The 23226-nt window shown below is 36.6% G+C and overlaps 1 protein-coding gene across 1 annotated transcript; it reads right to left on the reverse strand.

Moving 5' to 3' along the window:
• Positions 1 to 19600: 19600 nt before the first annotated feature.
• On the reverse strand, positions 19601 to 20683 carry LOC117326428 (uncharacterized protein SPEM3-like). The gene has a single exon (XM_033883177.1). The coding sequence runs from the start codon at positions 20681 to 20683 to the stop codon at positions 19601 to 19603; it is 1083 nt and encodes a 360-aa protein (XP_033739068.1).
• Between the last annotated feature and the right edge of the window lie 2543 nt (positions 20684 to 23226).

The following is a 23226-nucleotide window of genomic DNA, read 5'->3' on the forward strand; positions in this document are numbered from 1 at the left end:
TGATGAGAGGACTAGAGAGACTGGTGAGAGGACTAGAGAGACTGATGAGAGGACTAGAGGGACTGATGAGAGGACTAGAGGGACTGATGAGAGGACTAGAGGGACTGATGAGAGGACTAGAGGGACTGATGAGAGGACTAGAGAGACTGATGGCAGGACTAGAGAGACTGGTGAGAGGACTAGAGAGACTGATGAGAGGACTAGAGGGACTCATGAGAGGACTAGAGGGACTCATGAGAGGACAAGAGGGACTGATGGGAGGACTAGGGAGACTGATGAGAGGACTAGAGGGACTGATGAGAGGACTAGAGGGACTGATGGCAGGACTAGAGAGACTGATGAGAGGACTAGAGGGACTGATGAGAGGACTAGAGGGACTGATGAGAGGACTAGAGGGACTGATGGCAGGACTAGAGAGGACTGATGAGAGGACTAGAGGGACTGATGAGAGGACTAGAGAGACTGATGAGAGGACTAGAGAGACTGATGAGAGGACTAGAGGGACTCATGAGAGGACTAGAGGGACTCATGAGAGGACTAGAGGGACTCATGAGAGGACTAGAGGGACTGATGGATCACTGTTCGTTACAACTGTAAATATCTATTCCAACTATCAACCAGTTGGCATTGGCAACTTACAGATTGAGGAAAAATAGTCATCTAAATTATCTGAACCATGACCTATCCACCAAACTCTGATACCAAATGATGTACATGTGTAGGATATCAAAGGGGTTCAGAATTCAAACCTTATTGCCAATGTTTATAGTTGGGTTTTAAACCACAGACAATGTTACAAGTTATGGTCTGATTGCTTGGTGACCAGATTAAGACCTTTCATGACCATCCACATGCAATAATCAAGTGTATTATTCCAGACACCAGATTCAGCTCCAGACCAGACTTAATTTTGAATGACATCTGCCTTTGACACCGTCTAGCTTAGGACCATTCAAAATAGAAGAAACAGAGTAACAGACAGCAGAATGACTCATGCTCTATTCACCATTGTTCTCTGGGCAAATGGTTTTTTTCAAGCAACCTTTTTTTGTCTTGCATTTCACCAGAAGAATTTGTATTTTCTCATTAAATGAGGAGAAAAGATTGTTTTATTATTATTAAAGCATCTTGATGACAATGAAAGTAGATCTGTTACAAGTACCGCTCAGACAATGGAAATTTTCTCATTTGCCTCGACCTCCGAAATCCTGAAAAATCCCTAAAACTATTGTAATGATGCCTTCAGGGGTGACCATGTAGCAATACATTGTCATTACACCAACTCGTTAAAACACAATTAAGGGCTTTATTAGGCAGCGTGCCTTACAATTAAGCATTTCTCTTTGTTTTCCATTTTGGCCATGGTTATACCTCAGATTGAATGAAAACAGAAAATTTTATCTTCATCAAAGAGACACTTTTTCCTGAATTCACACACTTTATCCAATGAAATTTCAGACATTGAAGAATGGGAAACGAAATGGAACAGTACATTTTACAGAGAGGATCTATCAGGTGCATCAATATATATCAACATTAAAATTCTTTTTGAGTATTTAGTCAAAAACCTTTGAGCATGCATGTCTTTGAAGGTTTCAAATGTGTCTGTATTTTTACTAGGTGTTTTTATGTACAATTTTGAAAGACATCTTTAGTAATGGATATGGTATGTGCTGAACACCATACAGTTAGTTGGTCAGTTCTGATGCTAAAGGCAAAAAACATGAAACTCTGGAAGGGATGTGAGAGGAAAATTAAAAATGGACCGAAACAAATGTTAGAATACATTGATCAATTTGCTAAATTTTCAACATTGTCCAATTAGATAATTCAAACTTACATTAAAGCGTTATTAGCAGTTTAAATAGAAACTTCTATGACTTATTGGTAAAATTAATTGTACCTGGTCAATTGAAAACTTTTTAGATTGTCTGTATGCATGGAGATATCTAATACCAGGTGTATATAGATACATGTACCTAGGGAGATATCCAAGTACAGGTATATAAATACATATACCTAGGGAGATATCTAAGTACAGGTGTATATATATACATATACCTAGGGAGATATCTAAGTACAGGTGTATATATATACATGTACCTAGGGAGATATCTAAGTACAGGTGTATATATATACATATACCTAGGGAGATATCTAAGTACAGGTGAATATATATACATGTACCTAGGGAGATATCTAAGTACAGGTGTATATATATACATATACCTAGGGAGATATCTAAGTACAGGTGTATATATATACATGTACCTAGGGAGATATCTAAGTACAGGTGTATATATATACATGTACCTAGGGAGATATCTAAGTACAGGTGTATATAAATACATGTACTGAGGGAGATATCTAAGTACAGGTGTATATATATACATGTACCTAGGGAGATATCTAAGTACAGGTGTATATATATACATGTACCTAGGGAGATATCTAAGTACAGGTGTATATATACCTAGGGAGATATCTAAGTACAGGTGTATATAAATACATGTACCTTGGGAGATATATAAGTACAGGTGTATATATATACATGTACCTAGGGAGATATATAAGTACAGGTGTATATAAATACATGTACCTTGGGAGATATATAAGTACAGGTGTATATATATACATGTACCTAGGGAGATATATAAGTACAGGTGTATATATAAATACATATACCTAGGGAGATATATAAGTACAGGTGTATATAAATACATGTACCTTGGGAGATATATAAGTACAGGTGTATATATATACATGTACCTAGGGAGATATATAAGTACAGGTATATATAAATACATGTACCGAGGGAGATATCTAAGACCAGGTGTATATATATACATGTACCTAGGGAGATATCTAAGTACAGGTGTATATAAATACATGTACCTAGGGAGATATCTAAGTACAGGTATATATAAATACATATACCTAGGGAGATATCTAAGTACAGGTGTATATATAAATACATATACCTAGGGAGATATCTAAGTACAGGTGTATATAAATACATGTACCTAGGGAGATATCTAAGTACAGGTGTATATAAATACATATACCTAGGGAGATATCTAAGTACAGGTGTATATAAATACATGTACCGAGGGAGATATGTAGCTGTATTACCAGGTAGACTTCAGCAAAATAATGAGATGCTCTCTGCCCAGGTGGTACTGAACACTTCCCATGTGCTGACAATATCTCTTATAATTAGCCTCTAAGACAGATGTCTAGCTACTTTAAACAAAGAATGACTTTCCAAACATAACCAGCTCTCACAACCATCACAGCAGTCCCCTCCCAATAATGTACACCTAAGAACAGTCCACAAATAACTCTATTCCACAACAGACCCTTGTCTGATAATTAAAGAACTTATAGCTCAATATCATTTTCATATACTGGTGGTACACAGATAAAAAGTACAATAGAATGGATATACCAATAACGGTTTTAAATAAATGCCTTATTGCTTCCTATTTTTTCAACAACATGACTTGGGTTCCTGTGAAACCTAGATTTGTACACCTGTTATACACAGGTGACACAGATTAGTTACACAATCAGGTGATATAAGTTACACACAAAGGTGATATAAGTTACACATAAAGGTGATATAAGTTACACAAACAGGTGATATAAGTTACACACACAGGTGATATAAGTTACACAAACAGGTGATATAAGTTACACAAACAGGTGATATAAGTTACACACAAAGGTGATATAAGTTACACACAAAGGTGATATAAGTTACACATAAAGGTGATATAAGTTACACACAAAGGTGATATAAGTTACACAAACAGGTGATATAAGTTACACAAACAGGTGATATAAGTTACACAAACAGGTGATATAAGTTACACAAACAGGTGATATAAGTTACACAAACAGGTGATATAAGTTACACAAACAGGTGATACAAGTTACACATAAAGGTGATATAAGTTACACAAACAGGTGATATAAGTTACACACAAAGGTGATATAAGTTACACATAAAGGTGATATAAGTTACACACAAAGGTGATATAAGTTACACACAAAGGTGATATAAGTTACACACAAAGGTGATATAAGTTACACACAAAGGTGATATAAGTTACACACAAAGGTGATATAAGTTACACACAAAGGTGATATAAGTTACACACAAAGGTGATATAAGTTACACATAAAGGTGATATAAGTTACACACAAAGGTGATATAAGTTACACACAAAGGTGATATAAGTTACACAAACAGGTGATATAAGTTACACAAACAGGTGATATAAGTTACACACAAAGGTGATATAAGTTACACACAAAGGTGATATAAGTTACACATAAAGGTGATATAAGTTACACAAGTTTGGTTTGGTTTGGTTTTGTTTGGTTTATTTTGTTTAACGTCCTGTTAAGTCCCGTTAACAGCCAGGGACATTTAAGGATATGTGTCAGGTTTTTGAGGTGGAAGAAAGCTGGAGTACCCAACCAGGTGATACAAGTAACACATAAAGGTGATATAAGTTACACAAACAGGTGATATAAGTTACACACAAAGGTGATATTAGTATACAAGTTTTGTTTTGTTTTGTTTTGTTTGGTTTATTTTGTTTAACGTCCTGTTAACAGCCAGGGTCACCAGAGGTGGAGGAAACCTGGAGTACCCAACCAGGTGATACAAGTTAAACACAACGATGATATAAGTTACATACAAAGGTGATGTAAGGTTCCTCGCAGCTGTACCAATCCACATTCAACAATAAACTTTCTACAGGTGAGAGTAAAAAGTGGTTTCTCCAGGTGTGAATATTACAGGTTCTTTGGTACAAATACAACTGAACCAGGTCTCAAGAATGTATAAACAAGTTTACTCTTAACTTCTGCACTTTCATTCTGTTGGTATTGAGAAAATAGGACAGAAGAATTGCAGGAGTGGGTAGAAATCTGATGCGGGCAAGAATAAAACAAATGTAAATTACCCGTTTAATGCCTGAGGAAATTACCAGTTCTGATTTTTTTAATTGGAAATGTGCGTTATATGGTAGTTGGACAAAAGTAGGGTTGTCGGACATTGATCCAGCTTGAAGGCCAGACCGGTCGTTACACAAGGAAGAGGCTGGTGGTATTTACACCTCCAGTTATCGGAAACGTGAACATCCCACAAAGTCCTTCATCAAATATGCGATTCCTGCATTCCCAGAACTTTTCCACCATACTGCTGCAGTATTGGTTAAACCACTATAGAGTCTGCAGAATGTTTGAGCTCTACTCAATGTTTCTACTGTAAGAGGTATCAGAATGTCTGAGACAAAGGAAACCCAGTATACTCCTCTTGGTAAATAATTACAACTCCTTTGGTCAAGACCTGCTATAGAGAATTGATGAGGTTCCAGTCTGGATTTCAAATTTCACATGTACATTTGCAAAAGAACTCTATCTTATAAGCTGCAAGTGTCCTTGAACAAACAATGCACTGTGTGTATTAGGTTTTGATGAAATCTCTAGAAAACAAGGTCAAACGAATATTTCTTTTCTTAATATACATATTATCAATTTTATCATAAATCTTGGTAAAAATAACACACATCAAGTTGAAAGCAGGAAAATTTAGGAATGAGATGATATACAATCCCTGATCAGATTTAATGATTTCATCCTAGAATAAATATAAAGAAACCTGAATGAGGCGAGTAGAAAAGCCAGACCACTACAGTTACCTGATGTTTGTATTTATTATGTACCACCTGATGTTTGTATTTATCGTGTACCAAAATACTGTTTAAAGACATGGAATGCATAACAAGGTTTCACATTATCTATTAATCAATTCAGAATTCACTGAATAAACTATTGCCACAAGAGGAGGTTGATGATGTTAGTCATGCTGATTTCTTTGTTACCAGGTATTGACAGACTCGTCACACGTACATTGAAGTTTAATGATCATCAAATACACCAAAGTCAATATTTAAAGTACATTAATGTGCCTGCTTCCTGTGTGAAAGTGACAAAGCTCAAAGACAGTTGGGCCCAAAATGTCATGACAACCAGCCCATTTGTCATTCTATTGTCCATGACAACGACAGGTGAGGAATGGAATAATTACACAAGGCCATTAATATAGAAACAACACATCTGTCATTGTTGATCATCAAAGTTTGAGAAAATTAAATAACACAACATAATAAAATATTTTTCGAATAAACCCAATACAATGTATTGTGGTAATGTGATGCTATATCAAACCCAGCCATCACAAATCCACTTTGTAACTCTAGCCTGTTCTACCATGTCATATGGCCATGTCACAAATATTGTAAAACACACATGTGCAATAACACTATTGTGACTTCACAAAGACTTTATGATGTCACAATGAATTTGTGATGCCACATAACTGTAACAATCACACTCAGATTCACCTGTCTCATATAGAAATAAATTTGAAAGCTTTTACTTACATTAACTTATAAATACAAGTTATATTATAACCATAATCTTATACATATATTTTAAATGTCAAGAGAGTTCAACTCTTCATTCCTGATAATACATTAATCAAAACTGATCACCTTTTAAAACAGGTAGCTATAATGACTGGTGACCTCTAATGAGAGGTAGTCTTAAGGACAGGTGGCCTCTTATGATAGGTAACCTTAATGACAGGTAGTCTTAGTTGATGGCAGGTGTCCTTTCATGACATGTAGTCTTAATTAATGTCAGGTGGCCTTTTATGACAGGTAGTCTTAATGACAGGGGACTTCTCATGACAGGTAGTCTTAATTAATGGTAGGTGGCCTCTTATGACAGGTAGGCTTAACAACAGGTGACCTCTTATGACATGTAGTCTTAATTAAAAGCAGGTGGCCTCTCATAACAGAAGCCTCTATGGAAGGTTGTTTTTATGAGAGGTGACCTCTTATGACAGGTAATCTTAATGACAGGGGACCTCTTATGACAGATAGTTTTAATGGCAAGTGGCCTCTTATGACAGGGTTATCTTAATGACAGGGGACCTCTTATGACAGACAGTTTTAATGGCAAGTGGCCTCTTATGACAGGTAATCTTAATGACAGGGGACCTCTTATGACAGACAGTTTTAATGGCAAGTGGCTTCTTATGACAGGTAATCTTAATGACAGGGACCTCTTATGACAGATAGTTTTAATGGCAAGTGGCCTCTTATGACAGGTGATCTTAATGACAGGGGACCTCTTATGACAGATAGTTTTAATGGCAAGTGGCCTCTTATGGCAGGTAGTCTTAACGCCAGGTGACCTCTTATTACATGTAATCTTAACTTAAAGCAATTGGCCTCTTATAACAGTGGCCTCTATGACAAGCTGTCTTTATGAGAGGTGACCTCTAATGACAGGTAATCTTTATGACTTGTGGCTTCTAATGACAGGTAATCTTTATGACAAGTGACCTCTAATGACATGTAGTCTTTATGACAAGTGACCTCTAATGACAGGTAGTCTTTATGACAAGTGGCCTCTAATGACAGGTAGTCTTTATGACAAGTGACCTCTAATGACAGGTAGTCTTTATGACAAGTGGCCTCTAATGACAGGTAGTCTTTATGACTAGTGACCTCTAATGACAGACTTTATGACAAGTGACCTCTAATGACAGACTTTATGACAGATGGCCTCGTTTAGATATCTGTAAAGATATATGTTTCTTCCCTCTTTAATTGTGTCCTAATTTAAAACATTAATAAGAAATAGTAAAATCATCACCAACCCACACCACCCAAAAAATGTACATCATGTAAACAATATGTCATATCCTCTTTGAAATTACTTTAATCTGCGACTGTGCATTTATTGATCCCGCCCAGCTTATCTCTGTCCACGCATTTACCTGAATTGATTTACACATACCTGTATAGATTTTCTCTTTAATTTCAAAGGTCACACATTGATAAATGCCATCATTTTACAGATCCTCGACTTAATCTCCTATTACAGGTGTTCGCTAACTATTGACCTAGAAACTACCTGTAATTACCAGATGGACCAATACGGGAGCTAGTACTGCTATCCACAACTTCTATTTCAATAATCAGGGCCCCTCAGGTTAATATATAGATCTGGGTCTTTTAGTCACATTTTGGACAATTGGACAAAATTACTTCAAAAGTTCATATTCACAGTCGTTGAACAATTAAACGCATCTTAGGCCAAGCATGCTCAGCACAAATTCATTAAAAACAACGTCGATTTCATAATTAATATATTTCTTCCTGTATTACGACAGGTAATTCGTACCTTAAACTTCTAAACACTAGCTGTGTTAGAAATTACATAAATACAAAGGATAAAGGCAAAACGTTCGGTAAATAAGGTCAACTGAAGCTTTATCAAGATCATTGTTAAATAATACTTAGACCTAACTTCAATTGACGATAGAAGCTTGGCAATTTGGTGCTGCAGAACGTGACTTATAGACACACTTTTATGTACTTTCAAAACAGTCCTATAGCTATTCATTACATCGATTGTGCATTTTCCTTAACAAAAGCTTACGTATACTACCATGGAAGTGGTATGTGTAGGTGTATATTGTACATCTCTAACAATGGCCAATACCAAGATAGAGAAATCAACATCACGCATGAATGACTATAATTGTCACTTTACGGAACACTGATTTACATACATTTTTAATGACAGCAATTCAGTGGGGAATCGCTTCCATCATTAACTGCTGGAATAGGGATGCTGGATTTCAATCTATTTAATTAGCATATTTTTTATAAACATGTGTACATATTGTGGGTTCAGTACAATATAACAGGAACTAGTCCTCAACTGGTGCTTATAATCGTCAACAAATTTGCATTATGAAAAATATTACAGAAAAATGTCCTGGCCTGAAACATATTCCTTAAAACAATATGTACCCATATCGATAGATCTTTTACTATAATCTGCTTATTTTCTTTATAAAATATTCATAAGATGTATGTAATGTCAACCAACAGCATGTTTGTCATTAAAATGACTGAGCATTCTTGCTTCATTTGACATTTGAGAGGCATACTTAGACCATAAAGGAATACAGTGGCAGAGATCTGGTATCAAAGTCTGAAAGTTGAGATACTAGCATAATCTATTCAGCTGAAGTGTGGCATGCTGAGCGGACAAAGTAGGATATGTTAACACTTGAGCCTTGCTTGTCTTTTTCCAACAAAACGCTGAGAACTAATATGATGCAACTTTGGGCTTTCAACTGATGTGAGAAAAAAATCACACTGTTACAGAAAACATATGTTAAAGACTTGTTAAAAGACATTGATGTAAAAACCATGTAGATGTCTTCACAGAAAGGGAATATATTGAAATTTCATTCTTAAAGGTGAAATGTATCCTGTGTTTGATTTCTGTACACACATGGTGAAATAGACCAAGCAATCAACAGCTCCATCTCTGAGGCACATGATATCAACATTAGATGAAGGTGTCTATTTCAATTTAATTGGGTTACAAGTTAGTCTCCCACAGTTGTGAGGAGGCTGATAATTGCCTCACAGTTACAAATCTGGTTTCTTTTGAACTGGTAATCTATTAAATTCCATGTGATATTTTCATCAAATATTTAAACTATTCTATCCCTATTTAATGGTGTTTCAAGCTTTTTTTTTCCTCGAATGTTACCTGATCCACTATCATCCACTTTGTCGGAATATGAAACAGAACTATTTAATATCAAGAAGCCCAAGAGGCCTGCATCACTCATCCTGATATTTCATTAATGATCAGAAAAAAGCTTATTAACTATTGTTCCCCTTCCCCCAAGGATGATTATGACAAAATTTGGTCAAAAGCCATTCCGTCGTTCAAGTCAAGTAACTTATAAAACGAAAAACTGAGAGACCTTCTGACCAGTTGAGAGCTCACAGGTCATACTGATGAGGTGAACAAAAAATCAAAATAAATAACAAAATATAATGAGATCTGGTTTATTCTAAACCCAAATCAACTCTACACCATAGATAACCTTTATAGCACAATTTGTCCTTTTCTTTGATCTTGATTACAATTTGTCCCTCAACCTTCACGATGACCTTCCTCTATGGACCTTCACTATGACCTTTTACTGTGACTTTTCTCTATGGACTTTCACTATACCAAAAAAAGGTATAAAAAGTTATAACTTTTTTGTACCTTTTTAGTACCTTTTCTGTACCTTTTTCAAAAGGTACAAAGAAGTTATAACTTTTTTGTACCTTTTTGAAAACTTAGAATTTATGAATGTAACTTTTGATAACTTTTTTGGACTTAGACAATTTTAGATGTAACTTTTTTGTACCTTTCTAGACTTAGAAAATTTCATGTATAACTTTGTGTAACTTTTCACTATGACCTTTTACTGTGACTTTTCTCTATGGACTTTCACTATGACTGCAGTTCTCTATGGACTTTCACTATGACCTTTCTCTATCCCTTTCACTATGACTGTTCTCTATGGACTATGACCTTGCACTATGACCTTTCTGTATGACATTTCATGAACACTTTTCTCACATTATCTACTGAAATATTGGTGAAAAATAACTGATATGATCAAATTGTTCCAGTTGATGGTTATGACCTTGACAGTGACCTTGAATAACTAGTATTATGTGTCTCCAACTGACAAAGTCCTGCATTGTAAATACAGTCTTAAGGAAGACAACAGAATCACATATCCCACTTTATGGTCAATTATTTTAGGTTTGATGAAAGTTTGTGTGTCCCAAAAATATTTGACCTAATACCTCCCCAAATACGTATTTCAAATGTCTCTTCATTTATTTATTTTTATTTTTTTTTTTTTGAGAGGAAGAATTGACAGGAAAAACTTCTGAATGAAAAAGTAAGGAATCAAGGGGAATGGTTCATGACGCCATATTCTAATGACGTTATACACTTTACAACAATAACAACATCACTTAATTTACATGATCAACACAATTTCAGAGTTGTTCACCAAACTGGTGTCAAACTAGTGTTTGATTAAGATTACTGTTTGTTTACTACAAAGATACTGCAAAATAACTACCTTGACTACCTTTGCTTAATTTGGATCAGAACCAAACAATATCTATGGAGTTAATTGTCTGTATAGAAAGCAATGTTCTAATTTTTCAACATCAAACATAACAGCAGTAGTGTTTTATCATGTTGTTAATTTCTGATAGTTCATTGGTAAAATTGTAATAAATTAAATTGATAAATATATAATACACTGACCTTTTCTAAACTGTTTATAAGTCTAAAAGATGACCTTCCATGGTGATGGTCAATTAGAGAGGAAGACCTCTAGGGACGTTATGGAACCTCACCATGTCACTGAATCTACATACCACTCCTAATCCTTTTCTCATAGTCTATTTCATATTCCTCTTACCGTAATTATCTAGAAATAAGCCCATGTCTGATGAACAGCCCGCCTATATCTGTTGAAGTGAAAATGCTAGGATAGTATATTTCAATAACCTGTAATAAGCCCATTTCCTTGTTTGAGTTAGAAATTATGTGTTACAGAATTAACACAGCACTTTCTCTTTTTTCTTTTTCCCTCAAAAACAAAATTTCCAAAGAGTTCTTTTCCCAACATGGACATGCATAGTATATCATATTGCACAAAAGGTAAGAAAATACAATTTGAGGAAAAATCAAAGTGTCGTACAGGTTCCCTAGTATTGTCAGGTATGTGTATTGGACATCTTATGGAGGAAGAACTTGTAGTTGATTGTATGGAAACATCAGATAGCATAACAAATTGAGTGGAGAAAGAGGAAGAGAAAACTTCAAAGTTCACCCCGTATCTTAATGACTGAAGGTGATGGAGTTAAATAATGTAATTACAGTTTATCAAGATCATTGGTTAAATAATGCCCAGATCCGACTGGATTGAAACCAACAGCCTTGCACCATTGATATCAACACACATCTGACAAATAGCTGATGTTGCAATGTAATCTTGAGACATGAGCACTAGGATTTTAACTTTAATTGAAATAATGTTAACATGTCTTCTTCTTTTCTGAGATGAATATGAAATATTTATGAATAATTTCTTGACAAAACTGATAATAAAATTTAACTCCGGGAAACACTTTTATAAATACGATTAAAACATTACAGTAAACGATGAATATGTAAAACAGTAAAGATCACTGAAATGGTTGTCATTAAGGATACACATCACCATACATATTACATCAAATTCTTCAACAATCTTCAACATACTGATATGATCGAAGGTCTCTGCTTACAAACTAAAACATTTCCTCTTGGACGTTGTTTCCACACCCTCCACATCATCACAATAAATTTGTTCTTGCCACCAGAATCCAGTACAAAGATAAGAAAGAACATTCCTGAACAGGCAAGAATGAAATGTGATATAACGACCACCAGGTTTTAACAATGTCTTTATGACTTGCACCAACATGTTATGTAACATTGATATACCAGACTTTGTTCACTTTCCAATTTAATTCATATCTACTGCCCATTGTCTTAAATAACAATTCATTACTATGGCCCAACAACTGTTGCAACAGCTAATATGGTTCCATTTTCATCCTCCCACTATTTCTGGAGTTGCCTGCGTTTTTGCTGTTGCAATCTATCAGCGCTATGCTCTGGTACAGTTCCCCAAGCTTTGTCTAAAGTTCATCACTCTCTACCTTCCTCCAATAAAGCCATTGCTTTTCTGCCTCGTAAATATAATTAGAAAGATTTCACTTTTGTCTGACTGAGCAGGAATGCTTGATTGCATGTAAAGAGCATTGTGTAAGGAATATTTTTATTTACTTTGCAATTTTTCTGGTTCCCACGCAATTTTTTTACGAGGATTTCCCTAGAAACTAAACAGAAGGCATAATGGCCAGTGGCCAAGTGGTACCCCACACAAAAATTCGGCCAGCGATTTCCCACTTAATTTTTCTTAATCTACATAATGTACCAGGACATGACATGGACAGCATCGTGACATCAAGATAAGTAAACCTAATTATGTGAACCCTCGGAATCATGATGACGCCATTACAAATTCCCACAACTGATGTTCCTCCTTTTAAATGTATAGCATCAAGTTACAGCCCTTTATGGCAACAATTGAATAATCTAACTCATTTTGCAACTGTTAACTTTAACAAAGACTTAATCTTAACGAATCTCTATAAATAGAAACTAATCGCTGCTATCTATCTGAAGATGTGTCGGTGATGATGTGATTCAGGCATGGAATGGTCACCATGGGTATTACGTCATGGCTACCACACCAGTGACAAGCTCCTCAACGATCCAGTACAATCTGACTCACTGTTTACATAATATCCGACAAAAAAACCCACAATAACCACTCAACCTTAACCAATGTCTAATTAAACTTGAGCCACGCTCCCTATCATATAGATCAAAGAAGTAGGGTTGTAATAAATGTTTTGATTATAAGCTAAGACTTTCATTATATTTTGACTCGAAATACTTGTGTAAAAACATTTCACTGAAAATACAGGGATCGCATTTATTAGATTGGAATTGTCCTGAAATGCCTTTCTCCAATAAAATAAATAGCAGATAGTTTATATACTATAACATCCGATTAGAATATGTTTATATACTATAACATCCGATTAGAATATTAAGTACTTAGGAGTCTGGAAGGAAGAACGTATCTACACCATATTATCTTAATATACCTGAGCAAGCACTTTGGAAGTGATCTTAGGGGAACTAGCACTGGAATAGGCTACAAATCAGAGGTGTACCAGTGTGTAGCAGGTTTACAGTCAATGAGCTAAGTGATTACATAACTACAGGTTCACAGAAGTAGGGTTGTTTGGGGGGGATGGGGATGATGGAGGAGAGGGCATGGGAGGGAGATGAACATAAACAGATGGGCCTATTCTCTCCCACTTGGCCAAGAAGCTTTCTCATTATTTATTTACTATTTCTCAACAGGCATAACAATAGTCTCCTTACACACTGGCCGTATCTCTGTCGACTGGTACTGATTGGCTGGCGCCATTCACAGTAAACAAACACACACCTGACAGTGTTAACAGCCAATTAGCCAGATCAATAAATAGGACACTGTTCATATTGATCTCTGAGCCTATTTAGGAACAATTATACTCTGTCTTTCTCTCTTTAAACAATATTACAATACTTTCATGAAGAAAAATAACTGAAAAATGAACCTAATGTAAAATAATGATTTTCATTTAAACTGAAAATTTGAAATCTTAATTTCACTGAAAATTTGAAATATGTAATTCCATCATGCAATAACAATGCCAATTTTAAAGCTTAAAGCAAAATTTAGCAAAAACCATGATTATATAGGAAATCAAGAAGAAACACCAAGAGTTTGGATTTATTCAGGAAATGATTTGTTCAACCAGTCGAACATCAATAACTAGTCGACTCAACTAGCCAATACTAGTACAAGTTCAAAATGTTTCTCGCGAATGTAGGAAACATTTTAACGGTTCATAGCCATCAATCAAGCGGTTTTTGTCTTTAAAAAAGTGTTTCCAGCTTCCGTGATATAATTAAAAGGGATAGGATTTGACTGGTAGTGTGCTCATCGGGCAATACATCAAATTAATCTCTATTCTCACGATGTCCTCTTCCAAAAAGATGGATTTTGTTTCTAAGGTTTCTGAAGTGTAAAACGTCAACGAAGATGCAGACGTGAAGGATGTTCTTTGTTAAGAAAGACATTATCAAACATCATCTGGCTATTGCAGCCTGGAAAAATATTTTAGTCATGCCAATAAATGTGGTTGGGTGAGCAGACATCATAGCATGACAACATTCAGCCATTTAAACTGCAGTTCAAAATACCATTAATTTTCGAAACTATTTCCATAGAATCAGCGGCCCAAAAATATCATCAAGAACAGAAAAGATAAATTACTGAGGGAAAACAGCTTAGTAAACAGTTGATCAAAACTGTTTTTACATGTTCACAATTTTCCTGACTGAAAAATGTGAAGTTATTCTTAGTCAAATAAATGCTGATTCTGAAAGAATTAAGTGATGATTTTGACAATACTAAGCCAATTATCAAATCAGAATACAGTGATTATTGTGAAAGTACTTGGCCAATTATCAAACACTTCACACCTATAAACAGCTAGCCAACTGTTATATCTTTAAAGGTTTAATAATGTTCCTTGTAAAACAGAGAAGAAGTTTTAATGACGATATTCAGATGTGTAACAAATTTAGGAAGTCTGCCAGATTTTAAAATCTTTCAAAATAAAACACCATACAATTTTATAATCACAAGTATCTGCATCACTATAAACAAGGCAAAATATTGATAGCAATTACTAACCTCAAATCAAATTAAAAAGGGCCTTAATTTTTGTGATAGGATATGAAACCCAATTTCAGTTTATGTCATATTTCATTATTTTCAGGAGTAATCACAGACAAAATCTGTAAATTGTAGCCATGGACAACATGATAAACGATAAACAAGGGCCATAACTCCTTATATACACCGTGTCATGACAGTAAGGTTTATCAAACACAAGCTGTCCATCACCAGCCAGGATTACCTAGGGACACTCATATCCAAAGTTGTTGAGCCGCCCACCATCTAGGACTGGTAACCATCAATATCCAGTATGACTCATTCTCATTGACCAATTATAATCCATGCCAAACACAGCAGACAAAGTAGAAAGAGTGCAGCTGGTATTAGAAAGTAGAGTCTAAACATAGTCCAAACTTCTGGCATCACAGATTCTAGCATACACAGACCATGCCAAATTGGTAAAAATTTTGGATCAAATTTGAATGGCTTTCTCAGATTGCATCTAAAATCATGTCAGTAACAGAACTAAATCCACGACTTATTTGAAGGCTTTTATCTGTTTATTAAGAATAGTCTAGAACAATGGGAAAAGATTAAATTACATGCACTGAATATCCATCATAGAGTGCTATCTATCCCAGCATGCATCAGTTGTCATAAAAGAAGAATATTATGGATCAGGCATGACAGTTTCATGATAAGCCTTTCTTTTATATATAAGCAGATAGTCAGGGCTGCAGGGGTGATACATTTCATCAAGTATTGCAACAACAGATAAATATGCAAAGAAATGCATTCAAGGATTTTACACTCATTTTCATATTGTTTTTCACAATAAAATTGTTTGTGAACACAATTCAGATACATTCCAGTAGAAGACACATAACTAACTGGTAGATTGGACACTATGGGTCAGTATACAGTATCATTACACTGAGAACAATGGAATGTGGTATAAATACAAGTACCTAAGTACCAAAACACATGAACGTCTCTAGGTTGAAGTTTGATCAGGGAGTGGTGGGTCTAGATTTCACATGTATCTTTCCCTAAGGAGTATTTGACAGAGAAGGTGTTAGGTATGTAATAGGTATTACAGAAATGTGTCTGAGCAGGTAAACCTACAATCAACTAGGAAGTTATCCAAAATATAGCCATATCTTAACTCCAGCTCAGAAAACACTTCACACTTCTGAGAAACAATTACAGTGAGTGAAGAAGCGATTTGTATATCTGATCGCTGTAATCTCCCGACAAATGGCACACTACACTACCAAGATCGCATCTCATCACTGTATTATAGGACACAAGGCACAGTTTATGTACAGCATCCAACCACATTTAGATATTTTCCCTTTAAGATAGAGTGTCCTACCACTTTTCTACTGTATACAGAATTCATAAGTTATTTTCCTGTTAAGGTGGAGTGGCCCACCACTTTTCTATTGTATACAGGCCTTCATAAGTTATTGTCCTGTTAAGGTAGAGTATCCCACCACTTTTCTATTGTATACAGGCCTTCATAAGTTATTTTCCTGTTAAGGTAGAGTGCCCCACCACTTTTCTACTGTATACAGGCCTTCATAAGTTATTGTCCTGTTAAGGTAGAGTGGCCCACCACTTTTCTACTGTATACAGGCCTTCATAAGTTATTGTCCTGTTAAGGTAGAGTGGCCCACCACTTTTCTATTGTATACAGGCCTTCATAAATTATTGTCCTGTTAAGGTAGAGTGTCCCACCACTTTTCTACTGTATACAGGCCTTCATAAGTTATTGTCCTGTTAAGGTAGAGTGTCCCACCACTTTTCTACTGTATACAGGCCTTCATAAGTTATTGTCCTGTTAAGGTCGAGTGTCCCAACACTTTTCTACTGTATACAGACCTTCATAAGTTATTGTCCTGTTAAGGTGGAGTGTCCCACCACTTTTCTATTGTATACAGACCTTCATAAGTTATTTTCCTGTTAAGGTAGAGTGTCCCAGCACTTTTCTATTGTATACAGGCCTTCATAAGTTATTGTCCTGTTAAGGTGGAGTGTCCCACCACTTTTCTACTGTATACAGGCCTTCATAAGTTATAAATTAAAAAAAAAAATAACAAGACAAAGTTGTGACGTTTCTACCAAGCTTTTGTTGGTAAGTAGGATAGTCCAATATATAAACACAAAAATGATCATCCTCTAATGTAATGCATCGCACAACTTCGGGCAATTCAAACACAGAGAATTTAGAGTTGACCAGTTTCCTTGAATGTCATGACATACATATAACTGTCCTCTCTATGGAGGACCTTAAACTGGGTGAACAGAATCTATACATATAACTGTCCTCTCCATGTAGGACCTTAAACTGGGTGAACAGAATCTATACTTTCCTCTGCTTTGATTCGTTTTGTTATTTCCTTTTGTAATTTTGATTCGGCTTTCTTCTTTCATTGTTAGATAAGTTATTTTTACCAATTTAAATTTCTTCTTGTTGTTCAGTTGTTTAATATTTCTAATCATCTTTAATTTGTCTGCTGGGTTACCAGAAGACACCAAAATAAGTCTTGTTTTTCTACCCATTGTTCGTTTTCCCAAGACGCCCAAGATTTTTGTACTCTTATCTATTTCCGTTTTCTTTAGTTTGTATACAGACAGCATCTCATTTATTCCTTTTACAGTCAATCCCTTTTCTGGTGCCTTTGCTTCCATCATACAAAACACAATAAGATTTTCTCCCTCTTAATCCAGACCTTAACTTCTTTTGTGACATCATGTAGGTAAAATCATTAAAACAAAATTTTTATACAGAAAAGTAAAAAGCTTTTGATACAAGATAAGATTTTCTATCTTTTTCAAACACCTGGTACCGTATCTTTCTGACTCTGGTGAAATGCCAAGAATTTCATTCACAAAGAATCTGGCATCAACAGAAAATTTGTATAATACTTTAATCGGTCTTTCATGTTTCTGTCATTCTCATTCTTCAGAAGAATTTAGTGGAATTCCATTGACATTACAGATTTTTAATCAAAGGTGACTGTTACACAAGTGAAACTTTTAAGTTATCACATTTGTTAATGTTAACACAAGAGTTCTTTATATGGAGGTGGCTTCTGTAGACAGGTATTTGAAAGTAAACATGTTTCAATAAACTACAATGCTTTTTCTGCCAATTTATTTGGAATGAGACTGAGGAAGTGTTGTCTTGTTTTGGAAAAGAAAACTGACCCATTCTGAAGCAACTTTTCAGGAGACTGAGTTTTAGAAAATAGATACTATCCATTGAGCAACAATTATCTGCCCCAAATATTCCTGATCAGAAAAATTGCATATAGACTGTTATGACAGGTATTCATCACACAAGGTTGACTTACCTAGAGAGGCACTCTTACTAGAATGGTATATAGGTAACCATTATACACAGGTATAGAGGTGACCATTATACACAGGTATATAGAGGTGACCATTATACACAGGTATATAGAGATGGCCATTGTACACAGGTATATAGAGGTGACCATTATACACAGGTATATAGAGGTGACCATTATACACAGGTATAGAGGTGACCATTATACACAGGTATAAAAGTGACCATTATACACAGGTATATAGAGGTGACCATTATACACAGGTATATAGAGGTGACCGTTATACACAGGTATATAGAGGTGACCATTATACACAGGTATATAGAGATGACCATTATACACAGGTATATAGAGGTGACCATTATACACAGGTATATAGAGATGGCCATTATACACAGGTATATAGAGGTGACCATTATACACAGGTATATAGAGATGACCATTATACACAGGTATATAGAGGTGACCATTATACACAGGTATAGAGGTGACCATTATACAAAGGTATATAAGTTGACCATTATACACAGGTATATAGAGGTGACCATTATACACAGGTATATAGAGGTGACCATTATACACGGGTATATAGAGGTGACCATTAAAGACAGGGAATAGATGAAGACTGTACTTGATGTAGAAAAGTAGATACAGCCATATGTTATGTATCAGTAAACACAAAAGTCTGAGTGCCAATGTTTTGGCTCTTCTTCTAGAACTGATGTAAACAAGACATTTTCCTGGATAATTTGTTATGAAATGTTTGGTCTAACAAATAACACTGCTTTGTTATGAAATGTTTGGTCTAACAAATAACACTGCTTCATTACACAAACCATTCTACTTTAAGTCTATTCAAGCACATTATTATTTTATTAGAATACCTTTTCAAAGGCACTGAAAGGACCACATCTTATATATCATATACTGTATAAAAATAGGTAGAGAAATGATACAACACTACCCTATACAAAAATATTGTGTGGAGTGGTATGTGGAATGGTATGTGGAATGGTATGTGGAATGGTATGTGGAGTGGTAAGTGGAGTGGTATGAGGAGTAGTGTGTGGAGTGGTGTGTAGAGTGGTGTGTGGAGTGGTGTGTAGAGTGGTATGTAGAGTGGTGTGTAGAGTGGTGTGTAGAGTGGTGTGTAGAGTGGTGTGTGGAGTGGTGTGTAGAGTGGTATGTGGAGTGATGTGTAGAGTGGTATGTGGAGTGGTGTGTAGAGTGGTATGTGGAGTGGTGTGTAGAGTGGTCTGTGGCGTGCTGTGTCGCGTGGTGTGTCGCGTGGTGTGTGGCGTGGTGTGTCGCGTGGTCTGTGGCGTGGTGTGTGCGTGGTGTGTCGCGTGGTCTGTGGCGTGCTGTGTCGCGTGGTCTGTGGCGTGCTGTGTCGCGTGGTGTGTGGCGTGGTGTGTCGCGTGGTCTGTGGCGTGCTGTGTCGCGTGGTCTGTGGCGTGGTCTGTGGCGTGGTCTGTGGCGTGCTGTGTCGCGTGGTCTGTGGCGATGGTGTGTCGCGTGGTCTGTGGCGTGCTGTGTCGCGTGGTCTGTGGCGTGGTGTGTCGCGTGGTTTGTCGCGTGGTTTGTGGCGTGGTGTGTGGCGTGGTCTGTGGCGTGCTGTGTCGCGTGGTCTGTGGCGTGGTGTGTCGCGTGGTTTGTCGCGTGGTTTGTGGCGTGGTCTGTGGCGTGGTGTGTCGCGTGGTGTGTGGCGTGGTGTGTCGCGTGGTTGGTCGCCTGGTGTGCGGCGTGGTCTGTGGCGTGGTGTGTCGAGTGGTGTGTAGCGTGCTATGTGGAGTGGTGTATAGAGTGGTATGTGGAGTGGTGTGTAGAGTGGTATGTGGAGTGGTATGCGGATTGGTATGTAGAGTAGTGTGTGGAGTGGTGTATAGAGTGGTATGTGGAGTGGTGTATAGAGTGGTGTGTAGAGTGGTATGTGGAGTGGTATGTGGAGTGGTAGGTGGATTGGTATGTAGAGTAGTGTGTGGAGTGGTGTTAGCATGGTATTATGAATGTACCAGGGTACAGGATTATATACACTAGATATTGATGACTCTAACCCATACATGGTGACTACTTGTCTGTTCCATTCTGACAAAGTCTCCACAAGTCTTCACCACACCAGGAGAAAGAGATGAACATAAACAATTTAGAAAATTACAACTGTAAACGATAAAATTGCATCGTCCTCGGACCAGGAATGTTAATACACATAGGATCGATACCCACATATAATAGCCCTTCTATCTAGTCACATAGAGACATATAACAGGTCCATCCGATTGCTATTAACATTTCTGCCAACTTTAGACATGCTTATAATAATCAATATCCAGGAACAATTGTCATATAAATATTATAAACAACATTTACTTAAACAGGATTTTTAGTTGTAGCATTGTATATTAATGTATGGAATGATGATGTACGGAGGTGAGGCTTGGTAAACTATTATTCTGGGTCCCTGATGGGCCCTACACTCACTTACATCTCTATCAATAATACATAATCCTTTTAAACAAGTAACTGTTTTTGAGCTGGAGAAATCAATAAACAGGCTGAGAGAACATACAGTTTACTTCCACAACAGCTAAACCAGGACACAGCAAGAATCACATCAACCAATTCAACTGTCTTACAGAGATGTACACAGCTGTATTTAACTGTGAAAAAGTGGAACCAGTTTTTCATATAATTACAGTAGAACCTCATCTATCTACACTGTACAGTAGAACCTCACCTATCCACAGTGTACAGTAGACCCTCACCTATCTACACTGTACAGTAGAACATCACCTATCTACACTGTACAGTAGAACCTCACCTATCTACATTGTACAGTAGAACCTCACCTATTTACACTGTACAGTAGAACCTCATCTATCTACACTGTACAGTAGAACCTCACCTATCTACACTGTACAGTAGAACCTCACCTATCTACACTGTACAGTAGAACCTCACCTATCTACACTGTACAGTAGAACCTCACCTATCTACACTGTACAGTAGACCCTCACCTATCTACACTGTACAGTAGAACCTCACCTATCTACACTGTACAGTAGAACCTCATCTATCTACACTGTACAGTAGACCCTCACCTATTTACACTGTACAGTAGAACCTCACCTATCCACACTGTACAGTAGAACCTCACCTATCTACACTGTACAGTAGAACCTCACCTATCTACACTGTACAGTAGAACCTCACCTATCAACACTGTACAGTAGAACCTCACCTATCTACACTGTACACTAGAACCTCACCTATCTACACTGTACAGTAGAACCTCACCTATCAACACTGTACAGTAGAACCTCACCTATCTACACTGTACAGTAGAACCTCACCTATCTACACTGTACAGTAGAACCTCATCTATCTACACTGTACAGTAGAACCTCACCTATCCACACTGTACAGTAGAACCTCACATATCTACACTGTACAGTGGAACCTCACCTATCTACACTGTACAGTAGAACCTCACCTATCCACACTGTACACTAGAACCTCACCTATCTACACTGTACAGTAGAACCTCACCTATCTACACTGTACAGTAGAACCTCATCTATCTACACTGTACAGTAGAACCTCACCTATCTACACTGTACAGTAGAACCTCACCTATCTACACTGTACAGTAGAACCTCACCTATCTACACTGTACAGTAGAACCTCACCTATCTACACTGTACAGTAGAACCTCACCTATCTACACTGTACAGTAGAACCTCACTGATGTTCCCAGAAATGCGATTTGAATGATTGACCTCAAAAAAGAACCAAAATAACCTATCACATTTGACAATTCTCCCCAATCCACAAAGACCCTGGGTACTTTCTGCTCTAACTATTAGAACCATCTGGATCATACAATATCAATCAGTTCAACATTCAACCATCAATCGACAGCCAAGCTGTAATTACACAGATCAGCAGCCAGTCATTATTGAATATCAGTGAGAAAAAAAAACAGAATATAAGGTAGTGAGAAATCATTGTAACATCAATAAATTTCTTCCTTCATTTTACAGTTATCAAAGATATTTACAGGTGTGGTTTTTGCCCTTGATGAACCTGAGGACCGTGTCACTCAATCGATGGTGTTGATTAACTCCAGTAGAGGGCAGCACTGTATTGATATACAGGTACTGAGTGATTAGAAGCAGCTGAAACACACTGATAGTACTCCATCACACTACAACACACTGTGGAATGAGTGTAGGAATGTCATAGTGCAGTCACATACAAACAAATGGTCCACAATACATCCACTCATTACTCAACACTTCCAGTGATGATTAGCCCAGGAGTAAACACATTTCTTTATCTGTCAACCCTTCCTATTCTTCTTCTTTTTTTTCCCTTTTTTTAAGGGGGGGAGGGGGGAGGAGATGAGGAGTCTGCCTTATTTTTCCTGCACTTTATTTCAGGAATAGCTCAAATTTTGACAATTTTAAAACATATTTTCTCCATTTCAATTTCTAGAGGAAAATCTTTCTTGTATACAAGGTCATATTCAGAAGGAAGACT

The sequence above is a fragment of the Pecten maximus genome, chromosome 4 (genome assembly GCF_902652985.1).
Source record: "Pecten maximus chromosome 4, xPecMax1.1, whole genome shotgun sequence".
Lineage (NCBI taxonomy): Eukaryota > Metazoa > Mollusca > Bivalvia > Pectinida > Pectinidae > Pecten > Pecten maximus.

Bases quoted from the DNA above. Each gene is read 5' to 3' on its own strand.
- LOC117326428 (XM_033883177.1), bottom strand. From the start codon at position 20,683: ATGCTAACACCACTCCACACACTACTCTACATACCAATCCACCTACCA.